This window comes from Rutidosis leptorrhynchoides, chromosome 1 (genome assembly GCF_046630445.1).
Source record: "Rutidosis leptorrhynchoides isolate AG116_Rl617_1_P2 chromosome 1, CSIRO_AGI_Rlap_v1, whole genome shotgun sequence".
Lineage (NCBI taxonomy): Eukaryota > Viridiplantae > Streptophyta > Magnoliopsida > Asterales > Asteraceae > Rutidosis > Rutidosis leptorrhynchoides.
Window position 1 is genome coordinate 110,904,422 of NC_092333.1, and position 25,087 is coordinate 110,929,508.

The 25,087-nt window shown below is 34.2% G+C and overlaps 1 protein-coding gene across 1 annotated transcript; it reads left to right on the forward strand.

Moving 5' to 3' along the window:
- The first annotated feature begins 19,406 nt into the window (after window positions 1-19,406).
- On the forward strand, window positions 19,407-21,937 carry LOC139863989 (uncharacterized). The gene is made up of 5 exons (XM_071852585.1): window positions 19,407-19,805; window positions 20,824-20,880; window positions 21,048-21,110; window positions 21,189-21,281; window positions 21,403-21,937. Exons 1-5 carry the CDS (start codon window positions 19,479-19,481, stop codon window positions 21,556-21,558), a joined length of 696 nt encoding a protein of 231 aa, XP_071708686.1. The 5' UTR covers window positions 19,407-19,478; the 3' UTR covers window positions 21,559-21,937.
- Window positions 21,938-25,087: the final 3,150 nt, after the last annotated feature.

The window sequence follows — 25,087 nt, forward strand, 5'->3', positions numbered from 1 at the left end:
ATCAACTATTGTGAATCGTTTATAATGTATATGAACGGGTCCTTTCAGTTGGTATCAGAGCGGTGGTCTTAGCGAACCAGGTCTGCATTAGTGTGTCTAACTGATAGTCGTTAGGATGCATTAGTGAGTCTGGACTTCGACCGTGTCTGCATGTCAAAAGTTTTGCTCATCATTTTTGTCGGAAATTACCTGCTTATCATTCTTAGTCTAGACACATCTTATTGCATTGATTTCATATCGAAAAATTCTTTATTCAATCGTACGAAATGGAATTCGTCATTAGTTCAAGTCCCTCGGATTCCGAAATGGAATCCCACTCAAGTTCCGAAAGCAGTGTGACCGGAATGGATCAACCAATTAGTCATCATCTATTCTGGATGAATTGGGGATGGGTTCGTAGCCTCCTTAATCATTGGAGATAAGAAGAAGGTGATCCTTTCCATCCACCACATTGCCCTCTTGGCGAAGAACCTGAAGCACTTACCGGCGAACCTATCCGAAACACCATTTTCTCTCTTATTTCCAGAGTATCTCGTCACGATTATATACTACATCAAATTCTAGATTTTATTTATCCGCTCGTTTGAACCGACAATCACCCCGGTGTAATAGAAGAAGTCAACGCGCTTCGCGCTCGAGTAGTGGCTTTAGAGAATATGGTGCAAGGGTTACAAACACTAACAAATAACGAAGTATTAATTCATAATTTCAATTTTATTGAATAAATACTCCGTAAAAGTTATGTAATTTCTAAAGTCTTTAGGGATTATTCAGTTCTAGTTTCAACCGTTAATCAAATGAGTTTAATTTAATATTAACTCATTAAATCTATGTTACATCTGAAGAAAATATGCACATATATATTTTCATAAAGACTGTAATAAAATTCTGTTGTACAAAATATTAATTGTGAAATTTTTTTTTAACGGGCAGGTAATACCCGAGAGATATATAAATTCACAATTAATATGTTACATTTTTCGAATCTGATTAAGCAAATCATCAACTATACTCCCAAAATCTCACAACAATATACATTCTTGTATAGTAATCAAAACAACCATTCTCACCCAAATTTGATTATGCATTCTGATTTTGACAAATCAAAATCCAAGTCATGATTTAACAGAAGACATCACTCTTAGATTCCTACATCTTTCAAAGCTATACTTTGAATTCAAAACTGTGTTAGAACATCATATGTATATTAACGATTACAAACTGTGTTCAAACTCTCTGAAGTTTTCGAAGACACTTCAAATAATGAACAATCAAGATGATGATCTAACCACATATTACCCACATTTATGTGCCTAAAAAGCTCTCAAAGCCAAAGTCATAGTTCGACGCGTATCCGTGTCAGACCCTTTGGCATTTATTAGCTAAAATGACTTTTCAATTCCTTTTCAAAGTAGATAGTTTTGTCACAGCTCCAGCAAGTCAACTTCAACTTTTCAGTCGGACTAGTCTTATTATAACCTCGATAGATACGTTGCCCTTTCGTCATCGTTACTGGGGACCTTTCATATCTCGCCACCTTAGCAATAAACTTACCAACAACTTCAATTATCTTTGACTTTTTGAAAAATCATTATATTTATTGAAATCACATCATTTACTCATTCGCATCTTATAACAAGAATTGTCATACGAATCATCGGAAAACAGTAACCAGTATTTTGAAATCTCGCAGCATGTCTACGCCAACAGTTATATGTATACGTAAAACGTCTATCTCCTGGAATTACATACTTTGAATGTGAAGTTCTGAAAAATATTTTGAACTGCAAACTAGTTCTTGAAATGCTGATGAAGCATCAAAAACTGTAAACGATCTTAACAGTAAAAAGTTTGATGACAAAGAATAGTAAGGTGGTAAAGCTGAGAAAAAGAGAAGGTTTGGAACTGGAAAACGGATTGAACAGACTATGAAGGAGGCTGTGGACAAATCACAAAGACTAAATCTGCCTTCAAAGAATTCAAATGATTCAGTGCCTGCTAAAGTCATTAACGAATACCTTACTCTTTATTCTAAACCTTTATAGACAAATCTTCATCATCATCCTTCAATATTAGAAATTCTAAGATATTATCATATCTTTCATTATAAATATCCGCGATATTTCTGAAGATATTTTCACAACTAATCTTATCTGAAGTCATTTATCTCTTTGCGCTATCAGTGTTACATCATATAAGAAACTATTAGTTTCTATATTCTATAAACTTTCGAGTTTAAATTATGAATGTTTTGAAGTAGTGTTGGGAACTGAAGCGTGAGTTAGTATAATATAATGACACTTGATCAACGTGATTATATTACAGTAAGTCATGCTGAGTTTCTAATGGGACATGACGATTCACAGACCATGCCGTCATCATGTTCCATGTTACACGACTCTTGTATTCTATTTAATCTCTAAAAATATCAAGAATATATTTTCGTGATGATTCGGTCTTTTCAGGGTATTCTGTAAATTAACAAATCAAGATCGTGCCATTACCATTTCCTTCTTAGAACGTTAACTATGTTCATTCTGAAATTCATATCTGCGAATACTGGAACATTATAAACGTTGCTTAATCGCAAGAAGAAGAAACGAAAGGACAAAACTCCAAAATAGAAATTGAAGTATAAATCGCAGCAAATAGAAGGGAGCATTAACTATGGATGTCAATGATTATAGAAGACAAAAGCAGGGGCTTTGAAATATAAAGAAAGATATAAAACCCAACAACCACCCAAAAATTATAAACCGTATATATCGATGCATATAGCAATATAAAGACACGGAAGAACTAAAAACACTATAAAACCAAGAGTATAGTAGAAGTAAATAGATTCTTCCGGATGCAGATGGAAAAGAAGAATGACAGATATGAAAGTGAGGAGTATATCGAGAATCAGTACTGGATGAAGCATATTGACAAATACTTTAAAATATGAGTTGAGGGAAAAAAAATAGAAGGTGTGAGTTGTAAGGAAACGAAGGAGGTGGATTTATAGTGAAATACCCGACAGAGAAATCAAGATGGATTATCGTATTAATTCGAAGAGAATCATAATCTCTTTAATCACCGAAGCATCAAATCCAACATAGATTACAAAGATTTTCTTTAAATTCAGAGATCAATTGTGATGACGTCAAAAGATATGACGAATCACTATAATCTTATTTCCTTCATTTACGATAACTTCCCTCTTACGCTTCAAGTAATCGAATTATTTTATCCATACTTCTTAGACATGATAAAACTTCATAATCGTTACGTCATAATAACATTCTCATTGTTAGTCATAACGACCTCTATCAAATTTTCGGGGACGAAATTTCTTTAACGGGTAGGTACTGTGACGACCCGGAAATTTCTGACTAAATTTAAACTTTATCTTTATATTATTCTGACACGATAAGCAATGTTTGTTAAGATAAATCTCAAGGATTTTAAACTATGTTTATACATTCATTTAAACCTCGACCAAATTCCTATGATTCACGAACCATTAAATGAACATATATGAATATGTATGTATATGTGTATATGTTATAAATTGAAAATGTCAACAAAGTATTTAAACGTATAATGCTTTATATGAACCTATTTGTTTCAATATGATTATCGACGAAATTAAAAAAAATATATTAAATGATTGAATTATCAGAAACATTGAATTATGATTACAAGTCTCTGTTGAGAGGTCCACTATGATTTGAGAAAATCTATTCATCTTAACGATATTCGGAATAATTTATAAAGCTATTTATAAATAAAAATAAAAAGTGTCATTTACGAAAGTTAGACAAAAGCTAGTGGAGAATTGATTTCCATAATATTCTATTAATCTATTTTTAAACGTACAAAAACGTTTTCAGTTTAAAAAGAACTTTATTATTAAAACGTATATAACTTTTATAAATATCTAGAATCACTTTTGACAACTCATTACTTAACTAGCATAATAAATATAACGATATTTATATTTTATTTCATTAAATATATATAACGATTTAAATTAATATTATATATATTTATACGCGTATTATACATACATAGATTTTATACTTTTACTATACTTTAACTTTACCTTTACTTTACTTTTACTTTACTTTAACTTTAATAATTCACTTTAATAATTCATACTTTAATAATTCATTTTAATAATTCATACTTTAATAATTCACTTTAATAATTCATACTTTAATAATTCACTTTAATAATTCATACTTTAATAATTCACTTTAATAATTCATACTTTAATAATTCACTTTAATAATTCACTTTAATAATTCACTTTAATAATTCATACTTTAATAATTCACTTTAATAATTCAAAAATCTATTATAAATAGAATTCAATAGGTTTCATTATTTGATAGAAACTTGAAAATATTTTCTCTAAACTCTCTCAATCAATTTACATATATATATTTACTCCGTATTATTTCAAGATATTATCAGTATACATAGAATATTACGACGGAGTGCTGTCCGAGTGATTTCGAAATTAATTTTTGAGCGGGATAGAGCTAAGGAAATTATGGGTTAAAGCTATGGAGGTTATGGGTATGGTTCGGGAGTATTGCTCGTGAGTCAAACTAGTGTTTATCATCTCCGTTGCGTCTACGTACTTTTCCTGCAATATTGAATCTCAATATTGATACGTTCGTAAATCCAAGGCCAACATTGCACTTGTTCAATGACGTCATATGTATTTTTGCTACAAATACAGTATTGTGAGTTTCATTTGCTCCTTTTTATATATATTTTTGGGACTGAGAATACATGCGATGTTTTTATAAATGTTTTACGAAATAGGCACAAGTACTAAAACTAATTCTACGTGGGTTTAAACCAGAAATATACCCTTAGCTTGGTAACATTAAACTACTTGTCTATGTACGGTAGGCGCGAATCCTAAAGATAGATCTATTGGGCCTGACAAACCCCATCCTGACTATGGGATGCTTTAGTACTTCGAGGTTATTTTAAACACACCTGATCTGGTGTACTTCAGAGGGTAAAACATGAACGTTAAGGCTTGTTACCGGGTGCCTACAACTTATAGAATACTTTTATACACTTGCGAGTGTACATATATTTATAAACGGAAATCTTGTGGTCTATTAATATATTGAAATGATTGTTATGATAAACTTATGAACTCACCAACCTTTTGGTTGACACTTTAAAGCATGTTTATTCTCAGGTATTAAAGAAATCTTCCGCTGTGCATTAGCTCATTTTAAGGATATTACTTGGAGTCATTCATGGCATATTTTGAAAGACGTTGCATTCGAGTCATTGAGTTCATCAAGATTATTATTATGTCAATTATAGTTGGATGTATTATGAAATGGTGTGCATGCCGTCAACTTTAGTTGTAAAGAAAGTTTGTCTTTTAAAAACGAATGCAATGTTTATAAAATGTGTCATATAGAGGTCAAATACCTCGCGATGTAATCAACTATTGTGAATCGTTTATAATGTATATGAACGGGTCCTTTCAGTTGGTATCAGAGCGGTGGTCTTAGCGAACCAGGTCTGCATTAGTGTGTCTAACTGATAGTCGTTAGGATGCATTAGTGAGTTTGGACTTCGACCGTGTCTGCATGTCAAAAGTTTTGCTCATCATTTTTGTCGGAAATTACCTGCTTATCATTCTTAGTCTAGACACATCTTATTGCATTGATTTCATATCGAAAAATTCTTTATTCAATCGTACGAAATGGAATTCGTCATTAGTTCAAGTCCCTCGGATTCCGAAATGGAATCCCACTCAAGTTCCGAAAGCAGTGTGACCGGAATGGATCAACCAATTAGTCATCATCTATTCTGGATGAATTGGGGATGGGTTCGTAGCCTCCTTAATCATTGGAGATAAGAAGAAGGTGATCCCTTCCATCCACCACATTGCCCTCTTGGCGAAGAACCTGAAGCACTTACCGGCGAACCTATCCGAAACACCATTTTCTCTCTTATTTCCATAGTATCTCGTCACGATTATATACTACATCAAATTCTAGATTTTATTTATCCGCTCGTTCGAACCGACAATCACCCCGGTGTAATAGAAGAAGTCAACGCGCTTCGCGCTCGAGTAGTGGCTTTAGAGAATATGGTGCAAGGGTTACAAACACTAACAAATAACGAAGTATTAATTTATAATTTCAATTTTATTGAATAAATACTCCGTAAAAGTTATGTAATTTCTAAAGTCTTTAGGGATTATTCTGTTCTAGTTTCAACCGTTAATCAAATGAGTTTAATTTAATATTAACTCATTAAATATATGTTACATCTGAAGAAAATATGCACATATATATTTTCATAAAGACTGTAATAAAATTCTGTTGTACAAAATATTAATTGTGAAAATTTTTTTTAACGGGCAGGTAATACCCGAGAGATATATAAATTCACAATTAATATGTTACATTTTTCGAATCTGATTAAGCAAATCATCAACTATACTCCCAAAATCTCACAACAATATACATTCTTGTATAGTAATCAAAACAACCATTCTCACCCAAATTTGATTATGCATTCTGATTTTGACAAATCAAAATCCAAGTCATGATTTAACAGAAGACATCACTCTTAGATTCCTACATCTTTCAAAGCTATACTTTGAATTCAAAACTGTGTTAGAACATCATATGTATATTAACGATTACAAACTGTGTTCAAACTCTCCGAAGTTTTCGAAGACACTTCAAACAATGAACAATCAAGATGATGATCCAACCACATATTACCCACATTTATGTGCCTAAAAAGCTCTCAAAGCCAAAGTCATAGTTCGACGCGTATCCGTGTCAGACCCTTTGGCATTTATTAGCTAAAATGACTTTTCAATTCCTTTTCAAAGTAGACAGTTTTGTCACAGCTCCAGCAAGTCAACTTCAACTTTTCAGTCGGACTAGTCTTATTATAACCTCGATAGATACGTTGCCCTTTCGTCATCGTTACTGGGGACCTTTCATATCTCGCCACCTTAGCAATAAACTTACCAACAACTTCAATTATCTTTGACTTTTTGAAAAATCATTATATTTATTGAAATCACATCATTTACTCATTTGCTTCTTATAACAAGAATTGTCATACGAATCATCGGAAAACAGTAACCAGTATTTTGAAATCTCGCAGCATGTCTACGCCAACAGTTATATGTATACGTAAAACGTCTATCTCCTGGAATTACATACTTTGAATGTGAAGTTCTGAAAAATATTTTGAACTGCAAACTAGTTCTTGAAATGCTGATGAAGCATTAAAAACTGTAAACGATCTTAACAGTAAAAAGTTTGATGACAAAGAATAGTAAGGTGGTAAAGCTGAGAAAAAGAGAAGGTTTGGAACTGGAAAACGGATTGAACAGACTATGAAGGAGGCTGTGGACAAATCACAAAGACTAAATCTGCCTTCAAAGAATCCAAATGATTCAGTGCCTGCTAAAGTCATTAACGAATACCTTACTCTTTATTCTAAACCTTTACAGATAAATCTTCATCATCATCCATCAATATTAGAAATTCTAAAATATTGTCATATCTTTCATTATAAATATTCGCGATATTTCTGAAGATATTTTCACAACTAATCTTATCTGAAGTCATTTATCTCTTTGCGCTATCAGTGTTACATCTTATAAGAAACTATTAGTTTCTATATTCTATAAACTTTCGAGTTTAAATTATGAATGTTTTGAAGTAGTGTTGGGAACTGAAGCATGAGTTAGTATAATATAATGACACTTGATCAATGTGATTATATTACAGTAACTCATGCTGAGTTTCTAATGGGACATGACGATTCACAGACCATGCCGTCATCATGTTCCATATTACACGACTCTTGTATTCTATTTAATCTCTAAAAATATCAAGAATATATTTTCGTGATGATTCGGTCTTTTCAGGGTATTCTGGTAAATTAACAAATCAAGATCGTGCCATTACCATTTCCTTCTTAGAACATTAACTATGTTCATTCTGAAATTCATATCTGCGAATACTGGAACATTATAAACGTTGCTTAATCACAAGAAGAAGAAACGAAAGGACAAAACTCCAAAATAGAAATTGGAGTATAAATCGCAGCAAATAGAAGGGAGCATTAACTATGGATGTCAATGATTATAGAAGACAAAAGCAGGGGCTTTGAAATATAAGGAAAGATATAAAACCCAACAACCACCCAAAAATTATAAACCGTATATATCGATGCATATAGCAATATAAAAACACGGAAGAACTAAAAACACTATAAAACCAAGAGTATAGTAGAAGTAAATAGATTCTTCCGGAGGCAGATGAAAAAGAAGAATGACAGATATGAAAGTGAGGAGTATATCGAGAATCAGTACTGGATGAAGCATATTGACAAATACTTTAAAATATGAGTTGAGGGAAAAAGAATAGAAGGTGTGAGTTGTAAGGAAACCAAGGAGGTGGATTTATAGTGAAATACCCGACAGAGAAATCAAGATGGATTATCGTATTAATTCGAAGAGAATCATAATCTCCTTAATCACCGAAGCATCAAATCCAACATAGATTACAAAGATTTTCTTTAAATTCAGAGATCAATTGTGATGACGTCAAAAGATATGACGAATCACTATAATCTTATTTCCTTCATTTACGATAACTTCCCTCTTACGCTTCAAGTAATCGAATTATTTTATCCATACTTCTTAGACATGATAAAACTTCATAATCGTTACGTCATAATAACATTCTCATTGTTAGTCATAACGACCTCTATCAAATTTTCGGGGACGAAATTTCTTTAACGGGTAGGTACTGTGACGACCCGGAAATTTCCGACTAAATTTAAACTTTATCTTTATATTATTCTGACACGATAAGCAATGTTTGTTAAGTTAAATCTCAAGGATTTTAAACTATGTTTATACATTCATTTAAACCTCGATCAAATTCCTATGATTCACGAACCATTAAATGAACATATATGAATATGTATGTATATGTGTATATGTTATAAATTGAAAATGTCAACAAAGTATTTAAACGTATAATGCTTTATATGAACGTATTTGTTTCAATATGATTATCGACGAAATTAAAAAAAAAATATTAAATGATTGAATTATCAGAAACATTGAATTATGATTACAAGTCTCTGTTGAGAGGTCCACTATGATTTGAGAAAATCTATTCATCTTAACGATATTCGGAATAATTTGTAAAGCTATTTATAAATAAAAATAAAAAGTGTCATTTACGAAAGTTAGACAAAAGCTAGTGGAGAATTGGTTTCCATAATATTCTATTAATCTATTTTTAAACGTACAAAAACGTTTTCAGTTTAAAAAGAACTTTATTATTAAAACGTATATAACTTTTATAAATATCTAGAATCACTTTTGACAACTCATTACTTAACTAGCATAATAAATATAACGATATTTATATTTTATTTCATTAAATATATATAACGATTTAAATTAATATTATATATATTTATACGCGTATTATACATACATAGATTTTATACTTTTACTATACTTTAACTTTACCTTTACTTTACTTTTACTTTACTTTAACTTTAATAATTCACTTTAATAATTCATACTTTAATAATTCACTTTAATAGTTCATACTTTAATAATTCACTTTAATAATTCATACTTTAATAATTCACTTTAATAATTCATACTTTAATAATTCACTTTAATAATTCATACTTTAATAATTCACTTTAATAATTCACTTTAATAATTTATACTTTAATAATTTACTTTAATAATTCAAAAATCTATTATAAATAGAATTCAATAGGTTTCATTATTTGATAGAAACTTGAAAATATTTTCTCTAAACTCTCTCAATCAATTTACATATATATATTTACTCCGTATTATTTCAAGATATTATCAGTATACATAGAATATTACGACGGAGTGCTGTCCGATTGATTTCAAAATTATTTTTTGAGCGGGATAGAGCTAAGGAAATTATGGGTTAAAGCTATGGAGGTTATGGGTATGGTTCGGGAGTATTGCTCGTGAGTCAAACTAGTGTTTATCATCTCCGTTGCGTCTACGTACTTTTCCTGCAATATTGAATCTCAATATTGATACGTTCGTGAATCCAAGGCCAACATTGCACTTGTTCAATGACGTCATATGTATTTTTGCTACAAAATACAGTATTGTGAGTTTCATTTGCTCCCTTTTATATATATTTTTGGGACTGAGAATACATGCGATGTTTTTATAAATGTTTTACGAAATAGGCACAAGTACTAAAACTAATTCTACGTGGGTTTAAACCAGAAATATACCCTTAGCTTGATAACATTAAACTACTTGTCTATGTACGGTAGGCGCGAATACTAAAGATAGATCTATTGGGCCTGACAAACCCCATCCTGACTATGGGATGCTTTAGTACTTCGAGGTTATTTTAAACACACCTGATCTGGTGTACTTCAGAGGGTAAAACATGAACGTTAAGGCTTGTTACCGGGTGCCTACAACTTACAGAATACTTTTATACACTTGCGAGTGTACATATATTTATAAACGGAAATCTTGTGGTCTATTAATATATTGAAATGATTGTTATGATAAACTTATGAACTCACCAACCTTTTGGTTGACACTTTAAAGCATGTTTATTCTCAGGTATTAAAGAAATCTTTCGCTGTGCATTAGCTCATTTTAAGGATATTACTTGGAGTCATTCATGGCATATTTTGAAAGACGTTGCATTCGAGTCATTGAGTTCATCAAGATTATTATTATGTCAATTATAGTTGGATGTATTATGAAATGGTGTGCATGCCGTCAACTTTCGTTGTAAAGAAAGTTTGTCTTTTAAAAACGAATGCAATGTTTATAAAATGTGTCATATAGAGGTCAAATACCTCGCGATGTAATCAACTATTGTGAATCGTTTATAATGTATATGAACGGGTCCTTTCAGTTGGTATCAGAGCGGTGGTCTTAGCGAACCAGGTCTGCATTAGTGTGTCTAACTGATAGTCGTTAGGATGCATTAGTGAGTCTGGACTTCGACCGTGTCTGCATGTCAAAAGTTTTGCTCATCATTTTTGTCGGAAATTACCTGCTTATCATTCTTAGTCTAGACACATCTTATTGCATTGATTTCATATCGAAAAATTCTTTATTCAATCGTACGTAATGGAATTCGTCATTAGTTCAAGTCCCTCGGATTCCGAAATGGAATCCCACTCAAGTTCCCAAAGCAGTGTGACCGGAATGGATCAACCAATTAGTCATCATCTATTCTGGATAAATTGGGGATGGGTTCGTAGCCTCCTTAATCATTGGAGATAAGAAGAAGGTGATCCTTTCCATCCACCACATTGCCCTCTTGGCGAAGAACCTGAAGCACTTACTGGCGAACCTATCCGAAACACCATTTTCTCTCTTATTTCCAAAGTATCTCGTCACGATTATATACTACATCAAATTCTAGATTTTATTTATCCGCTCGTTCGAACCGACAATCACCCCGGTGTAATAGAAGAAGTCAACGCACTTCGCGCTCGAGTAGTGGCTTTAGAGAATATGGTGCAAGGGTTACAAACACTAACAAATAACGAAGTATTAATTCATAATTTCAATTTTATTGAATAAATACTCCGTAAAAGTTATGTAATTTCTAAAGTCTTTAGGGATTATTCAGTTCTAGTTTCAACCGTTAATCAAATGAGTTTAATTTAATATTAACTCATTAAATCTATGTTACATCTGAAGAAAATATGCACATATATATTTTCATAAAGACTGTAATAAAATTCTGTTGTACAAAATATTAATTGTGAAAATTTTTTTTAACGGGCAGGTAATACCCGAGAGATATATAAATTCACAATTAATATGTTACATTTTTCGAATCTGATTAAGCAAATCATCAACTATACTCCCAAAATCTCACAACAATATACATTCTTGTATAGTAATCAAAACAACCATTCTCACCCAAATTTGATTATGCATTCTGATTTTGACAAATCAAAATCCAAGTCATGATTTAACAGAAGACATCACTCTTAGATTCCTACATCTTTCAAAGCTATACTTTGAATTCAAAACTGTGTTAGAACATCATATGTATATTAACGATTACAAACTGTGTTCAAACTCTCCGAAGTTTTCGAAGACACTTCAAACAATGAACAATCAAGATGATGATCCAACCACATATTACCCACATTTATGTGCCTAAAAAGCTCTCAAAGCCAAAGTCATAGTTCGACGCGTATCCGTGTCAGACCCTTTGGCATTTATTAGCTAAAATGACTTTTCAATTCCTTTTCAAAGTAGACAGTTTTGTCACAGCTCCAGCAAGTCAACTTCAACTTTTCAGTCGGACTAGTCTTATTATAACCTCGATAGATACGTTGCCCTTTCGTCATCGTTACTGGGGACCTTTCATATCTCGCCACCTTAGCAATAAACTTACCAACAACTTCAATTATCTTTGACTTTTTGAAAAATCATTACATTTATTGAAATCACATCATTTACTCATTCGCATCTTATAACAAGAATTGTCATACGAATCATCGGAAAACAGTAACCAGTATTTTGAAATCTCGCAGCATGTCTACGCCAACAGTTATATGTATACGTAAAACGTCTATCTCCTGGAATTACATACTTTGAATGTGAAGTTCTGAAAAATATTTTGAACTGCAAACTAGTTCTTGAAATGCTGATGAAGCATCAAAAACTGTAAACGATCTTAACAGTAAAAAGTTTGATGACAAAGAATAGTAAGGTGGTAAAGCTGAGAAAAAGAGAAGGTTTGGAACTGGAAAACGGATTGAACAGACTATGAAGGAGGCTGTGGACAAATCACAAAGACTAAATATGCCTTCAAAGAATCTAAATGATTCAGTGCCTGCTAAAGTCATTAACGAATACCTTACTCTTTATTCTAAACCTTTACAGACAAATCTTCATCATCATCCATCAATATTAGAAATTCTTAGATATTATCATATCTTTCATTATAAATATCTGCGATATTTCTGAAGATATTTTCACAACTAATCTTATCTGAAGTCATTATCTCTTTGCGCTATCAGTGTTACATCATATAAGAAACTATTAGTTTCTATATTCTATAAACTTTCGAGTTTAAATTATGAATGTTTTGAAGTAGTGTTGGGAACTGAAGCATGAGTTAGTATAATATAATGACACTTGATCAACGTGATTATATTACAGTAAGTCATGCTGAGTTTCTAATGGGACATGGCGATTCACAGATCATGCCGTCATCATGTTCCATGTTACACGACTCTTGTATTCTATTTAATCTCTAAAAATATCAAGAATATATTTTCTTGATGATTCGATCTTTTCAGGGTATTTTGGTAAATTAACAAATCAAGATCGTGCCATTACCATTTCCTTCTTAGAACATTAACTATGTTCATTCTGAAATTCATATCTGCGAATACTGGACCATTATAAACGTTGCTTAATCGCAAGAAGAAGAAACGAAAGGACAAAACTCCAAAATAGAAATTAGAGTATAAATCGCAGCAAATAGAAGGGAGCATTAACTATGGATGTCAATGATTATAGAAGACAAAAGCAGGGGCTTTGAAATATAAGGAAAGATATAAAACCCAACAACCACCCAAAAATTATAAACCGTATATATCGATGCATATAGCAATATAAAGACACGGAAGAAATAAAAACACTATAAAACCAAGAGTATAGTAGAAGTAAATAGATTCTTCCGGAGGCAGATGAAAAAGAAGAATGACAGATATGAAAGTGAGGAGTATATCGAGAATCAGTACTGGATGAAGTATATTGACAAATACTTTAAAATATGAGTTGAGGGAAAAAGAATAGAAGGTGTGAGTTGTAAGGAAACGAAGGAGGTAGATTTATAGTGAAATACCCGACAGAGAAATCAAGATGGATTATCGTATTAATTCGAAGAGAATCATAATCTTCTTAATCACCGAAGCATCAAATCCAACATAGATTACAAAGATTTTCTTTAAATTCAGAGATCAATTGTGATGACGTCAAAAGATATGACGAATCACTATAATCTTATTTCCTTCATTTACGATAACTTCCCTCTTACGCTTCAAGTAATCGAATTATTTTATCCATACTTCTTAGACATGATAAATCTTCATAAGCGTTACGTCATAATAACATTCTCATTGTTAGCCATAACGACCTCTATCAAATTTTCGGGAACGAAATTTCTTTAACGGGTAGGTACTGTGACGACCCGGAAATTTCCGACTAAATTTAAACTTTATCTTTATATTATTCTGACACGATAAGCAATGTTTGTTAAGTTAAATCTCAAGGATTTTAAACTATGTTTATACATTCATTTAAACCTCGACCAAATTCCTATGATTCACGAACCATTAAATGAACATATATGAATATGTATGTATATGTGTATATGTTATAAATTGAAAATGTCATGTAACACCCGTTTTCAGTTACGAGTTATTTCGAACGACATTCGAAATACGAGGCATGTAAGTGTATATTTGGATCCCAAATAAAGTTGGAGTTGATGTTCTAAAACCTTACCATTGGATAGTAAATCTCATTACGTTTCCAACGATATTTGATTCGTCAAAAACGGAGTTACGGTTTGAAAGTTACGACCAAAACAAGTTCAGTTTCAGACTCAGTTCATTGGGACTCCGTCCAGACTTTAGGACGCTGTCCAACAATGAAGGTTAGGACGCCGTCCAAGCTTTTTGGACGCCGTCCAGAAGGCCTGACGGGCCAGCAGCTCTATTTTACTCAAATTAAAAGGGGTATTTGGGTCTTTTCACTTGGGGTCAGTTTGGGATCATCAAAAATGATCTAGAACTCCATTTGGAGCTCATTCTCACCCACACAAAACACTCTCATCTTATTTTAGAGAGAGAGGGTTAATTTAGAGTGAGAAAGCTTGGTTTGGTGAAGAAGATGAGCGTTTCGGTTCAAAGCTCGAGAGTTAAAGTTGTTCCTTTCATTCACGGCTACATTTTGGTAGTATTGGTAAGTCTCAACTCCGAATTTCATTGTTGAGTTTCTTGTGTACATTTAGGGTTTGAGCTTGTTATTTGTAAAACCCTTTTAGATGATGAAGAGGGTTTATGGAAACCCACTATTTTGATATTTTGCGGGTTTTGGGTTGGTTAATGATTTAAGCATGTTTAAGGTTTGTAAGTGGGGTATAATCACTAGTATTATTGATTTTAGGAGTGTTGGAACTTGTAAGACCCATTTGGGGGTAAAATGGGTGAATTTGGGTTATGTTGAGATAAGGAAAACCCTAATAGCTATGATCTAGGGTTTGGCCATGTGAATTGAAGTTGTAAGTGTTAAATTGTGTTGATTAGTCATTAATACACTTGTAAATGATGGAAGAATTGTAAATGGGTCATGTTTGGCTAAAATGGTATGTATAAGTGTTGAAATAGGTCAAATGAGTTAAGGTTGACCTAATTGGGTGAAATGGGTATGAAACACCCTAAGTTTGTGCTAATTGGTGTTAGTAGACTTACATCACTAGTTTTAGTAATTAAAGATGAGTCTTGGCCATTTTATGGGCGGTTTTGGGTGTGAGTGAGTATTGTGGTTAATTCCACAAGTTGTGTATTGAATGTGTACTTATGTATTAGGTACCTTGTTCGAAGCATACGGAAGTGCTAAATCACCACCGACGTGATAAGGTGAGTGGAATAATTATATGAGTAGGTATATAATGTATCTATTTGTTGTAGCGCGAAATGTGTAGTGTCGAGGTGTTAAGACACCACGTTTCACGTGAAGAGTGTAGCATCGAGGTGTTAAGATGCCACTCGGGTGTAGCATCGAGGTGTTAAGATGCCACCTAGGAGTGTAGTGTCGAGGTGTTAAGACACCACTCCGTAAAATAATGAGTGAAGTATCGAGGTGTTAAGATGCCACTCGGGGTGAAGTGCCGAGGTGTTAAGGTGCCACCCTAGGGGTTAGTGGTGCGAGGTGTTAAGTGCCCTAACGGATGTTGTGAACACCGATGGCGTTTTCGCGAGCGCCGTTCCCTTGTACTATTGGTTAACCATGGTTATTTGTGTTGTGAACATATTATATTATTCGAGTTATATTTATATGCGGTTGTTATGCTAGCTTGGGGGTATTGGTGAATTATAGCTTGTTATTGCGACGATAAGCTAATTGTGTTTGCTAGCATGTTGCGGTATTTGTGTAAGTGATTGCAAGTAGGTATATTATATATGTATGTGTATAATTATTGCATTCACTAAGCTTTATGCTTACCCCTCTCGTTGTTTACCTTTTTACAGGTATTGTGTTAATGATGCTAGCTAGTTGTTAGACTAGACGTGCAGGAGCGGTTGGGCTTGATGGGGTAGCTTTCGGATAATTGGACGCGGGTGGGGGTTTTTGGTAGTCCCCGGGATTATGCTCTTGGTTTCGGGTTGGGTTGTGGAGTCCTAATCCGTCTAAAGAGATAAATGGGTCGAAATCGCTACATTATTTGTAAAATGGGTCATTGTGGGCCCAGTGTCGTAAAACTTGTTTTTATGGTGGAAACATCTTAGCTTTACTTAATATGACATATTGTGAAATCGGTTACGTTTAAAAGTGTCGGGAAGCGGGTTTTCCAATCGCGTGTAAATAAAAACTGATCAGTCCACTTTAGTTCATTTGGACGCCGTCCAGAATCATGGGACGCCGTCCTGGTCTTTATCTCTGGACGCCGTCCAGATACGCTGTCTGGCAAAAAAATTTTAAGGCGTGTTTTTGGTAAAATGATGTCGGGTTGTTACATGTCAACAAAGTATTTAAACGTATAATGCTTTACATGAACGTATTTGTTTCAATATGATTATCGACGAAATTAAAAAAAATATATTAAATGATTGAATTATCAGAAACATTGAATTATGATTACAAGTCTCTGTTGAGAGGTCCACTATGATTTGAAAAAATCTATTCATCTTAACGATATTCGGAATAATTTGTAAAGCTATTTATAAATAAAAATAAAAAGTGTCATTTACGAAAGTTAGACAAAAGCTAGTGGAGAATTGGTTTCCATAATATTCTATTAATCTATTTTTAAACGTACAAAAACGTTTTCAGTTTAAAAAGAACTTTATTATTAAAACGTATATAACTTTTATAAATATCTAGAATCACTTTTGACAACTCATTACTTAACTAGCATAATAAATATAACGATATTTATATTTTATTTCATTAAATATATATAACGATTTAAATTAATATTATATATATTTATACGCATATTATACATACATAGATTTTATACTTTTACTATACTTTAACTTTACCTTTACTTTACTTTAACTTTAATAATTCACTTTAATAATTCATACTTTAATAATTCACTTTAATAATTCATACTTTAATAATTCACTTTAATAATTCATACTTTAATAATTCACTTTAATAATTCACTTTAATAATTCATACTTTAATAATTCACTTTAATAATTCAAAAATCTATTATAAATAGAATTCAATAGGTTTCATTATTTGATAGAAACTTGAAAATATTTTCTCTAAACTCTCTCAATCAATTTACATATATATATTTACTCCGTATTATTTCAAGATATTATCAGTATACATAAAATATTACGACGGAGTGCTGTCCAAGTGATTTCGAAATTATTTTTTGAGCGGGATAGAGCTAAGGAAATTATGGGTTAAAGCTATGGATGTTATGGGTATGGTTCGGGAGTATTGCTCGTGAGTCAAACTAGTGTTTATCATCTCCGTTGCGTCTACGTACTTTTCCTGCAATATTGAATCTCAATATTGATACGTTCGTGAATCCAAGGCCAACATTGCACTTGTTCAATGACGTCATATGTATTTTTGCTACAAAATACAGTATTGTGAGTTTCATTTGCTCCCTTATATATATATTTTTTGGACTGAGAATACATGCGTTGTTTTTATAAATGTTTTACGAAATAGGCACAAGTACTAAAACTAATTCTACGTGGGTTTAAACCATAAATATACCCTTAGCTTGGTAACATTAAACGACTTGCCTATGTACGGTAGGCGCGAATCCTAAAGATAGATCTATTGGGCCTGACAAACCCCATCCTGACTATGGGATGCTTTAGTACTTCGAGGTTATTTTAAACACACCTGATCTGGTGTACTTCAGAGGGTAAAACATGAAGGTTAAGGCTTGTTACCGGGTGCCTACAACTTATAGAATACTTTTATACACTTGCGAGTGTACATATATTTATAAACGGAAATCTTGTGGTCTATTAATATATTGAAATGATTGTTATGGTAAACTTATGAACTCATCAACCTTTTGGTTGACACTTTAAAGCATGTTTATTCTCAGGTATTAAAGAAATCTTCCGCTGTGCATTAGCTCATTTTAAGGATATTACTTGGAGTCATTCATGGCATATTTTTAAAGACGTTGCATTCGAGTCATTGAGTTCATCAAGATTATTATTATGTCAATTATAGTTGGATGTATTATGAAATGGTGTGCATGCCGTCAACTTTCGTTGTAAAGAAAGTTTGTCTTTTAAAAACGAATGCAATGTTTATAAAATGTGTCATATAGAGGTCAAATACCTCGCGATGTAATCAACTATTGTGAATCGTTTATAATGTATATGAACGGGTCCTTTCAGTAGGCCTATCGGGAGTAACGTCCCCGATACATTTGACTAAGTCTTTGTATTAGTTGATAATGAAATTAAACCGACAAGGACAGACACAACTTGTCATGGGGCAAACTTGAACGTTTAGTCTAAATATCACGCATTGGCATAACTTTTTGATCCTGCGGGAGATCAACTTTATAAATTAAATCTGGTGGTCTAAAACAACGACAAACTTTTTGTTAAACCTATGAACTTCACTCAACCTTTTTGGTTGACACTTTAGCATGTTTTGTCTCAGGTGCTGTTTGATTCAAGATCTTATACTTACTGCTTATGTGATGCTACTTGAACATAGGATCAAGAGATATCGCATTTATTACTTCTGCATGTGAACATTTATGATATTGTTATTTCTGTCATTGTAACAACATTTCATTTTCCGCTGCGTACTCATTAAAGTTAAATTCATCATTTACTATTGCCGGATATAAAATCTCTGACACAAATCAAAGATCGAACATTTAGATTTAAAGTTTAAACTCACTAAATATACACACATACGGAGTATATACATTATATATACATACAGCCTTTATTCGTATTCGTATAAAAAAAATAAAAAAATAAATACGATTAGTAATAGTAATAGTAAATACGGAGTAAAATTAATCAAAAAAACAGCTCGTATAAAACCCTTTTTCATCCCCAATCCCCCACTTCTCCCAAACTCCTTTCCCCTCTCTTTACCTCTCTCAAAAACATAAATCTGTAAATTTCTAAAACCTTCTCCACTCTTTATCAACGTTCCGATGACGACGGACTACTGGGCGGAATCAGCGTTCACAAATGATTCATTTGTCGCAGAGCTTCTCTTACGAATCAAACATTCATCTCTTTCGAAACCATTAATTAAAACAGCACCGATTAAAATATCAACATCAATTCTTCCGCCGCTTTGGGGGAACCGAAAGAATCGATCTAAATCATCGCCGTCGATTGCAACCGGATTCGGTAAAGAACATCGTGGTAGTCCCACCACCCATCTGTCGTGGAGCGGCGGTACTGGCTCATCTAGCGACGGTTGCGATGATTTGAGCCGTCGGTCGGATCTAGATTCCGGTAGCAGATCTGTTCAGGTTTGTGATTTCGCCGTTACCGGAAATATACTCCGATAAATGGTTTTAACTATTTGTTACTCTATTTCTCCGAGTTTCTGTTGTTCTCAGTTATGCCACGTCAGACTTTCCCGGCGTGGCAGATGTACATGTATATTTTTTTCACGGTTACATAAAAAGAAATATAAAGAAATACAGTAAAAAACAAACGTTAAAAGGCATTTTTACTATTTTATCCTTGTCTTTAACCGTGAGTGATGTTTGACATTACATATATCGGTCAAAACCTGGTTTTTCGAGTTTGTGACGGTACCGGTAGTCTATTAATTTTACTAAATTAGCCTCTGATGAGGTAAACAATTTGCACTTGCTTTTTGTTTTTAGTGTTTTATTGTACTGTATATCTTATCTTGTGCGGAGGAGTATTTTTTTAACATTTTTTTTATTTTGTGAAAAAGGCTTTTTTGAGTTATTTACGGAATGAATCAAAGATCCAAGAAAAACAATTTCATTAAGGATTTGTAATTTGACAAATTTGCCCTCTTCGTTGTCTAAAATAGGGTTCATGAAAAGGGGAAAAAAGTGATGGGGCTGGTGGTCAGCTCCATAGAGGGCACTTTTGCCATTTTAGATCTGTTTTTTGTTTTTCAATTTATAGTATTATTATTAGATAAATATTAAATTATTAATTTAATTTTATGTTTTAATTTTATTTTAAGATTTAAATTAAAAATAATTAATTAATTCTCTGGGATTCATTTCGGATCCGTGTCCTCTAAGTTTTAGTCCGGAGTATAAAATATTAATTTTCATTGTACTGTAATTACCGACGTTTATAAAAGAATAAATTTCCAAAGGAATAATTACAAAATTGGATGTGTTTTGGTGCGTGAGAGTTTGTCGGCTATATCTTTTTGACCTTTTAAAAATTCCCTTATGAAAGTTTAAAAATGCTAATAAAACAAATCTCTAACATTTAAATTACAATATTTCCGTGTAGATTTCATTCTAAATTTTTACTCTTTGCAAATTTTTTCAGGCAAATGAAGGTGCATCTACATCTAGTTTCAATCTCAATAAATCTCACAAAAGAAAGGTTTGTACTTTTTTTTATCCAATTATCGACAATAAATGTTGTATAGCTGCTATAATTATATTTCTATTTCATACGGAGTATTTATTAATATTAATTATAATTAGTAGTATATTATATAAAGCATGATTAATGATGATTGTACTAACGGAGTAGATCTTTTTTTGCAGTCTTTTATTGAGCTTAAAGATGAAGAAGGTTCATTATTGAAGGAAAGGACGCATACAAAAAAGGTATGTTTTGAATTTTTTTCTGTATATATTTGTATTTGTATGTATTTGTATTTGTAAATTAATTATCTACTTTAACAGGTTTCTCTAAATGACCTGGAACTAACATCGGCAAAAATGTGCGTGTCAATGAATGATCAAGTGACTTTTAGTAAAAAATTAAAGATAATTCAGGTATAAGTTGTAGATTGATATTGATGCTACTAATAATTTATCAAATCAAAATGTTTGTGGTGAATAATGTATAAGCTTATGAATGTGCAAGCTGTGATCTAAAACATTGTTTTATGTTCAGATTGATTCAGTGGATCAACATCGAAGAAACCAAATGGAGAAGGAGAAGTCCATGTCGCGTAAAGTAGTAGCAGAAACAGAGAGTACAGAAAGAGGGTTTGTTTTACCGGATTTAAACATGACACCAAACGATGATGATTTGGTGATGTTGAGCTGAGACTGAAAGATAGATTACGAAATATTTGTTATGTTTCCTGATCTTAATCATATTTCCTTGGTATATTATAGTATAAGAGATAAGAGATAAGATTCGTGTATATTAGTATCTTTTTCGCAAGGGTTAGGAATGCAGAGTTGCGAAAAAAAGGTCCTCTAGTGGATTTTAGTATGTTACATCCACTAAAAATATGCATTATTTAGTTGTATAGTACAATAATTAATGCGTAGTTTATGGTGGAGGAACTAATTCGGATGTTGAAAAAATCAACTCCAGTTAGTATAGGAGGTTGGTTGGTTAGATTCTTAGATGAAGAATGTAAAGAATTTTTGGTAACATTTTGCAGGTTCTGATTCTTAATTCATCATTTCTTGATAAATTGGTGGTTGAGGATGTTGACATAATTTCATGTTTTTATTTCGTGATAGTAGTTCAACGTAGGTTAAAAAATCTTTTGGGAAAGAAACTAACTTCTATAACAAAATGTGCGCTTATCAAATAAATGAAGCTTCAAGGAACTTACAAGTTACAACTAAAAAGACGCCCGAGCCTACAACTAGAACAAAAACTTAACCAAGGGGCACAACATAAACCATGGGATCAAAATATCTATCTTAACAAAATAAATGCTACGTATACAAACAACCAAAATAAAGAAAGTGACCAATTGGACGAGCGACGAAAGATTGGTAACCATCTTCATCGCGATCAGACTACCACACGAACAAGAATGTAACACTCACGCATCCTTGATGAAATCTGAGAACAACTCTATCTCGGTACCTTGGACCCGAAGCTTTCTCCTTAGTTTCTAATCTTTAGTCGAATTCTTGGATACGACATCAGAATCAATGAGAATTGCTTCGCCCTTTTCGAACTCGGCCACCATATTAGACATCATTGCGTCAAAAGCGGCAAAAGGGTGTTCCTGAACAGAAATACCATCACCCGAAGCCAAATCCGAAGGTAACATATCTAGAGAATTTCCAAATTTGAATGTGGCGGTCTTGAAATCGATCGGCAAAACCTTAACACAATTACCCTCCATCGGTTCCGATTTGAAAGAAGCTGAACCCTTCAAATACATCGAAGATGAAAACCCTTTTAACATGTCGGGAGGAATAACCTCATCACTGATCATGCATATTTTAACCGTGGGGTTTAATATGCCTGCTCAATACATAAGGAGGGGTTTAAGGATCTTAGAACGTGGCTCTCCGGTACGGCTACCGTGAATAACCCTGGCCGACATGATGATGTCGGCGGGGTGGCCAAGTGATTAAGTCCACCTCTGATAACGGTCGTCGATCAAGAGACCCCAAATAAGGTCGTAGGTACTAGCTTACGAAAGACTAATCTGTTAACCTTGAAGAGATGCTGAATGATGCTGTTTTGCGTAATGTATCTTGTGTGTGATAGTTACGTAATATGCCGTGTCTGGTAAATGATGATTAGGGTTTGTATTTATAGGCAAACCCTAATTCTAGAACCGTCCCAGATCGCGTTAATCTCATCCATAACTGACTCCCCCGAAGCACGGATATAATTATGGAAAAGATATTTACTTGACAGCTAAGCAACCGCCGTACCGGGAACAAAGGAATCAGATACAATCCGCATACCGCATAGCGCACACAAGCACACGCATACGCACACCATTAAGCGCCCGCATGCATATGAGGTGCGCATGCGGGTTGCGGTATCATTATGTCCCCCCAGTTTGATGTTATATGACGCAAGACACATGACATCAAACTATTAAGCGGGAAAAACAAGAAAACGGCTAGCATTTAATATTCCGCGTGCGCCTCGATGCCATTAAATGCCTGTCACAATCGCAGAAGCCCATTCGGCGGACATGACATAAAGTGGCAGTGTGTCAGGCGCGTGCCAACCACACGCGTACATGTAATCATACCCAACTGGCATTCACGCGCATTAATAAAGTGCTGGCCGTCGATTGCGTAACACGTGTACAGCCACGATCACACCACTCCATCCCATGACTCCCAATCTTCCCTATAAATACCCCATTTTGCAGCTCATTTCCACTTTCCTGCTTCAAGCTTCCTCGTTACGCTGCCAATTTGAATTCCGATCAAAAATCAAACATTCCGGCCACCATTTAAAGGTTAGTATTCATCCGATTACTCCTAGAAAATGACTAAAGCTAACGAGACATATGTAGATAGCGTAGAGTCTGTTATAGAGCAGAAGCACATAGATTACTTAGTGAAACAATATCCTCCCTTAGCCAAGTACAATCCGGTGCCACCCCTACCCCATCAGCGTGCTCACGAGCCACCGGAGAAGAAAGTGGCCATCTATGAACATGCGTTCAAGCATGGTAACTTTAGGGTTCCTCCATCTGACTTCTTCTTAGGCGTATTAGATCACTTCAGAGTAGGATTAGGGCAACTACACCCGTACGCCATAGGCAAAATAGTTCTGTTTGAAATGTGGTGCGCCGCAATCGACAGGGTACCGTTGGTTAAAGTTTTCTGTCATCTATACCGCCTAGCCAATCACCACAAATCCTGGTTCACCTTCTTCGCCAGACAAAATTTCACCAAAACCCCAAAGTCGAATGCGGGTAACTGGAAAGAAACTTTCTTTTTCATTGACCAAACTGTAGTTGGTACCGCTTTTCCGCAAACGCTTATATGGTGCGAGAAGGTGGAAAAGGATGTGAACAAAACCCCGGTCCTTGATGACGAGGAAACAAAGCTGTTAGCGGAGTGCGCTAACGCACAGCTGGTGCACCGGTCATACGGGAACGTGATGTTGCGGCTAGGGAAGATATCCGCACACTGGCCATGGGAGGATGTGCGTCCAGCCATAGTCGGACCGGATGGAAAGGGTAGGAATAGTATAATCACGTACTAACAGTTTGCTATTTATGTGTTCTAACGCATGCGTGCATGTTTGCAGAGATGAAGATGAAGAGAGTACTGACTGCGGAGGAGATTGCGGGCATCGCCTTCCGCAAACAGAATGTGAACCAGCCGTTGGAGCAGGAGAAGACTGGCGAGAATGCACCTGCCACCTCCGGTAATAAGCGCAAAGCCGCCGAAGCCTCCCAATCCCAACAGAAGAAGAAGAAACTCACTCCCAAACAGAGGGAGGACAAGCGGAACGATAACTTCGTTCCCATCGAACCCCGTTCTGCGGATCTACCTCCCCCATCCTCTGGTAAGAGTTCAGCTTTCGCGCATACCGCACATTTGCATTTATATAACCACTTATTAACACGCAGGGCATGCGGAAGAAACTCATCACACCCCACCGCGGGTCAATCCGGACCTCGAAGCTACTGCCGAGTCAAAGGATAAGACGATACACCTGGAATCCGAGTCCACACCAACCCCGCCACACGGTAACTTCCGATTGGCAAACCTGGCGCAGCTCACCCAGTTATCGGCGGAAAACACCGCAGAGCAGTCCGCCTTCCTCCAACAAATCTTCCCGGCTGAGTTCCGCAACCAACTAGCCGCACTGCCTTTTAATCAGGCGCTCAACGCCTTCGTCC

Coding starts and splice junctions, on each gene's coding strand:
- LOC139863989 (XM_071852585.1), top strand. CDS start 19,479: ATGACGACGGACTACTGGGCGGAATCAGCGTTCACAAATGATTCATTT. Junction 19,806..20,823: donor CCGGTAGCAGATCTGTTCAG/GTTTGTGATTTC, acceptor AAATTTTTTCAG/GCAAATGAAGGTGCATCTAC. Junction 21,111..21,188: donor AAAGGACGCATACAAAAAAG/GTATGTTTTGAA, acceptor CTACTTTAACAG/GTTTCTCTAAATGACCTGGA.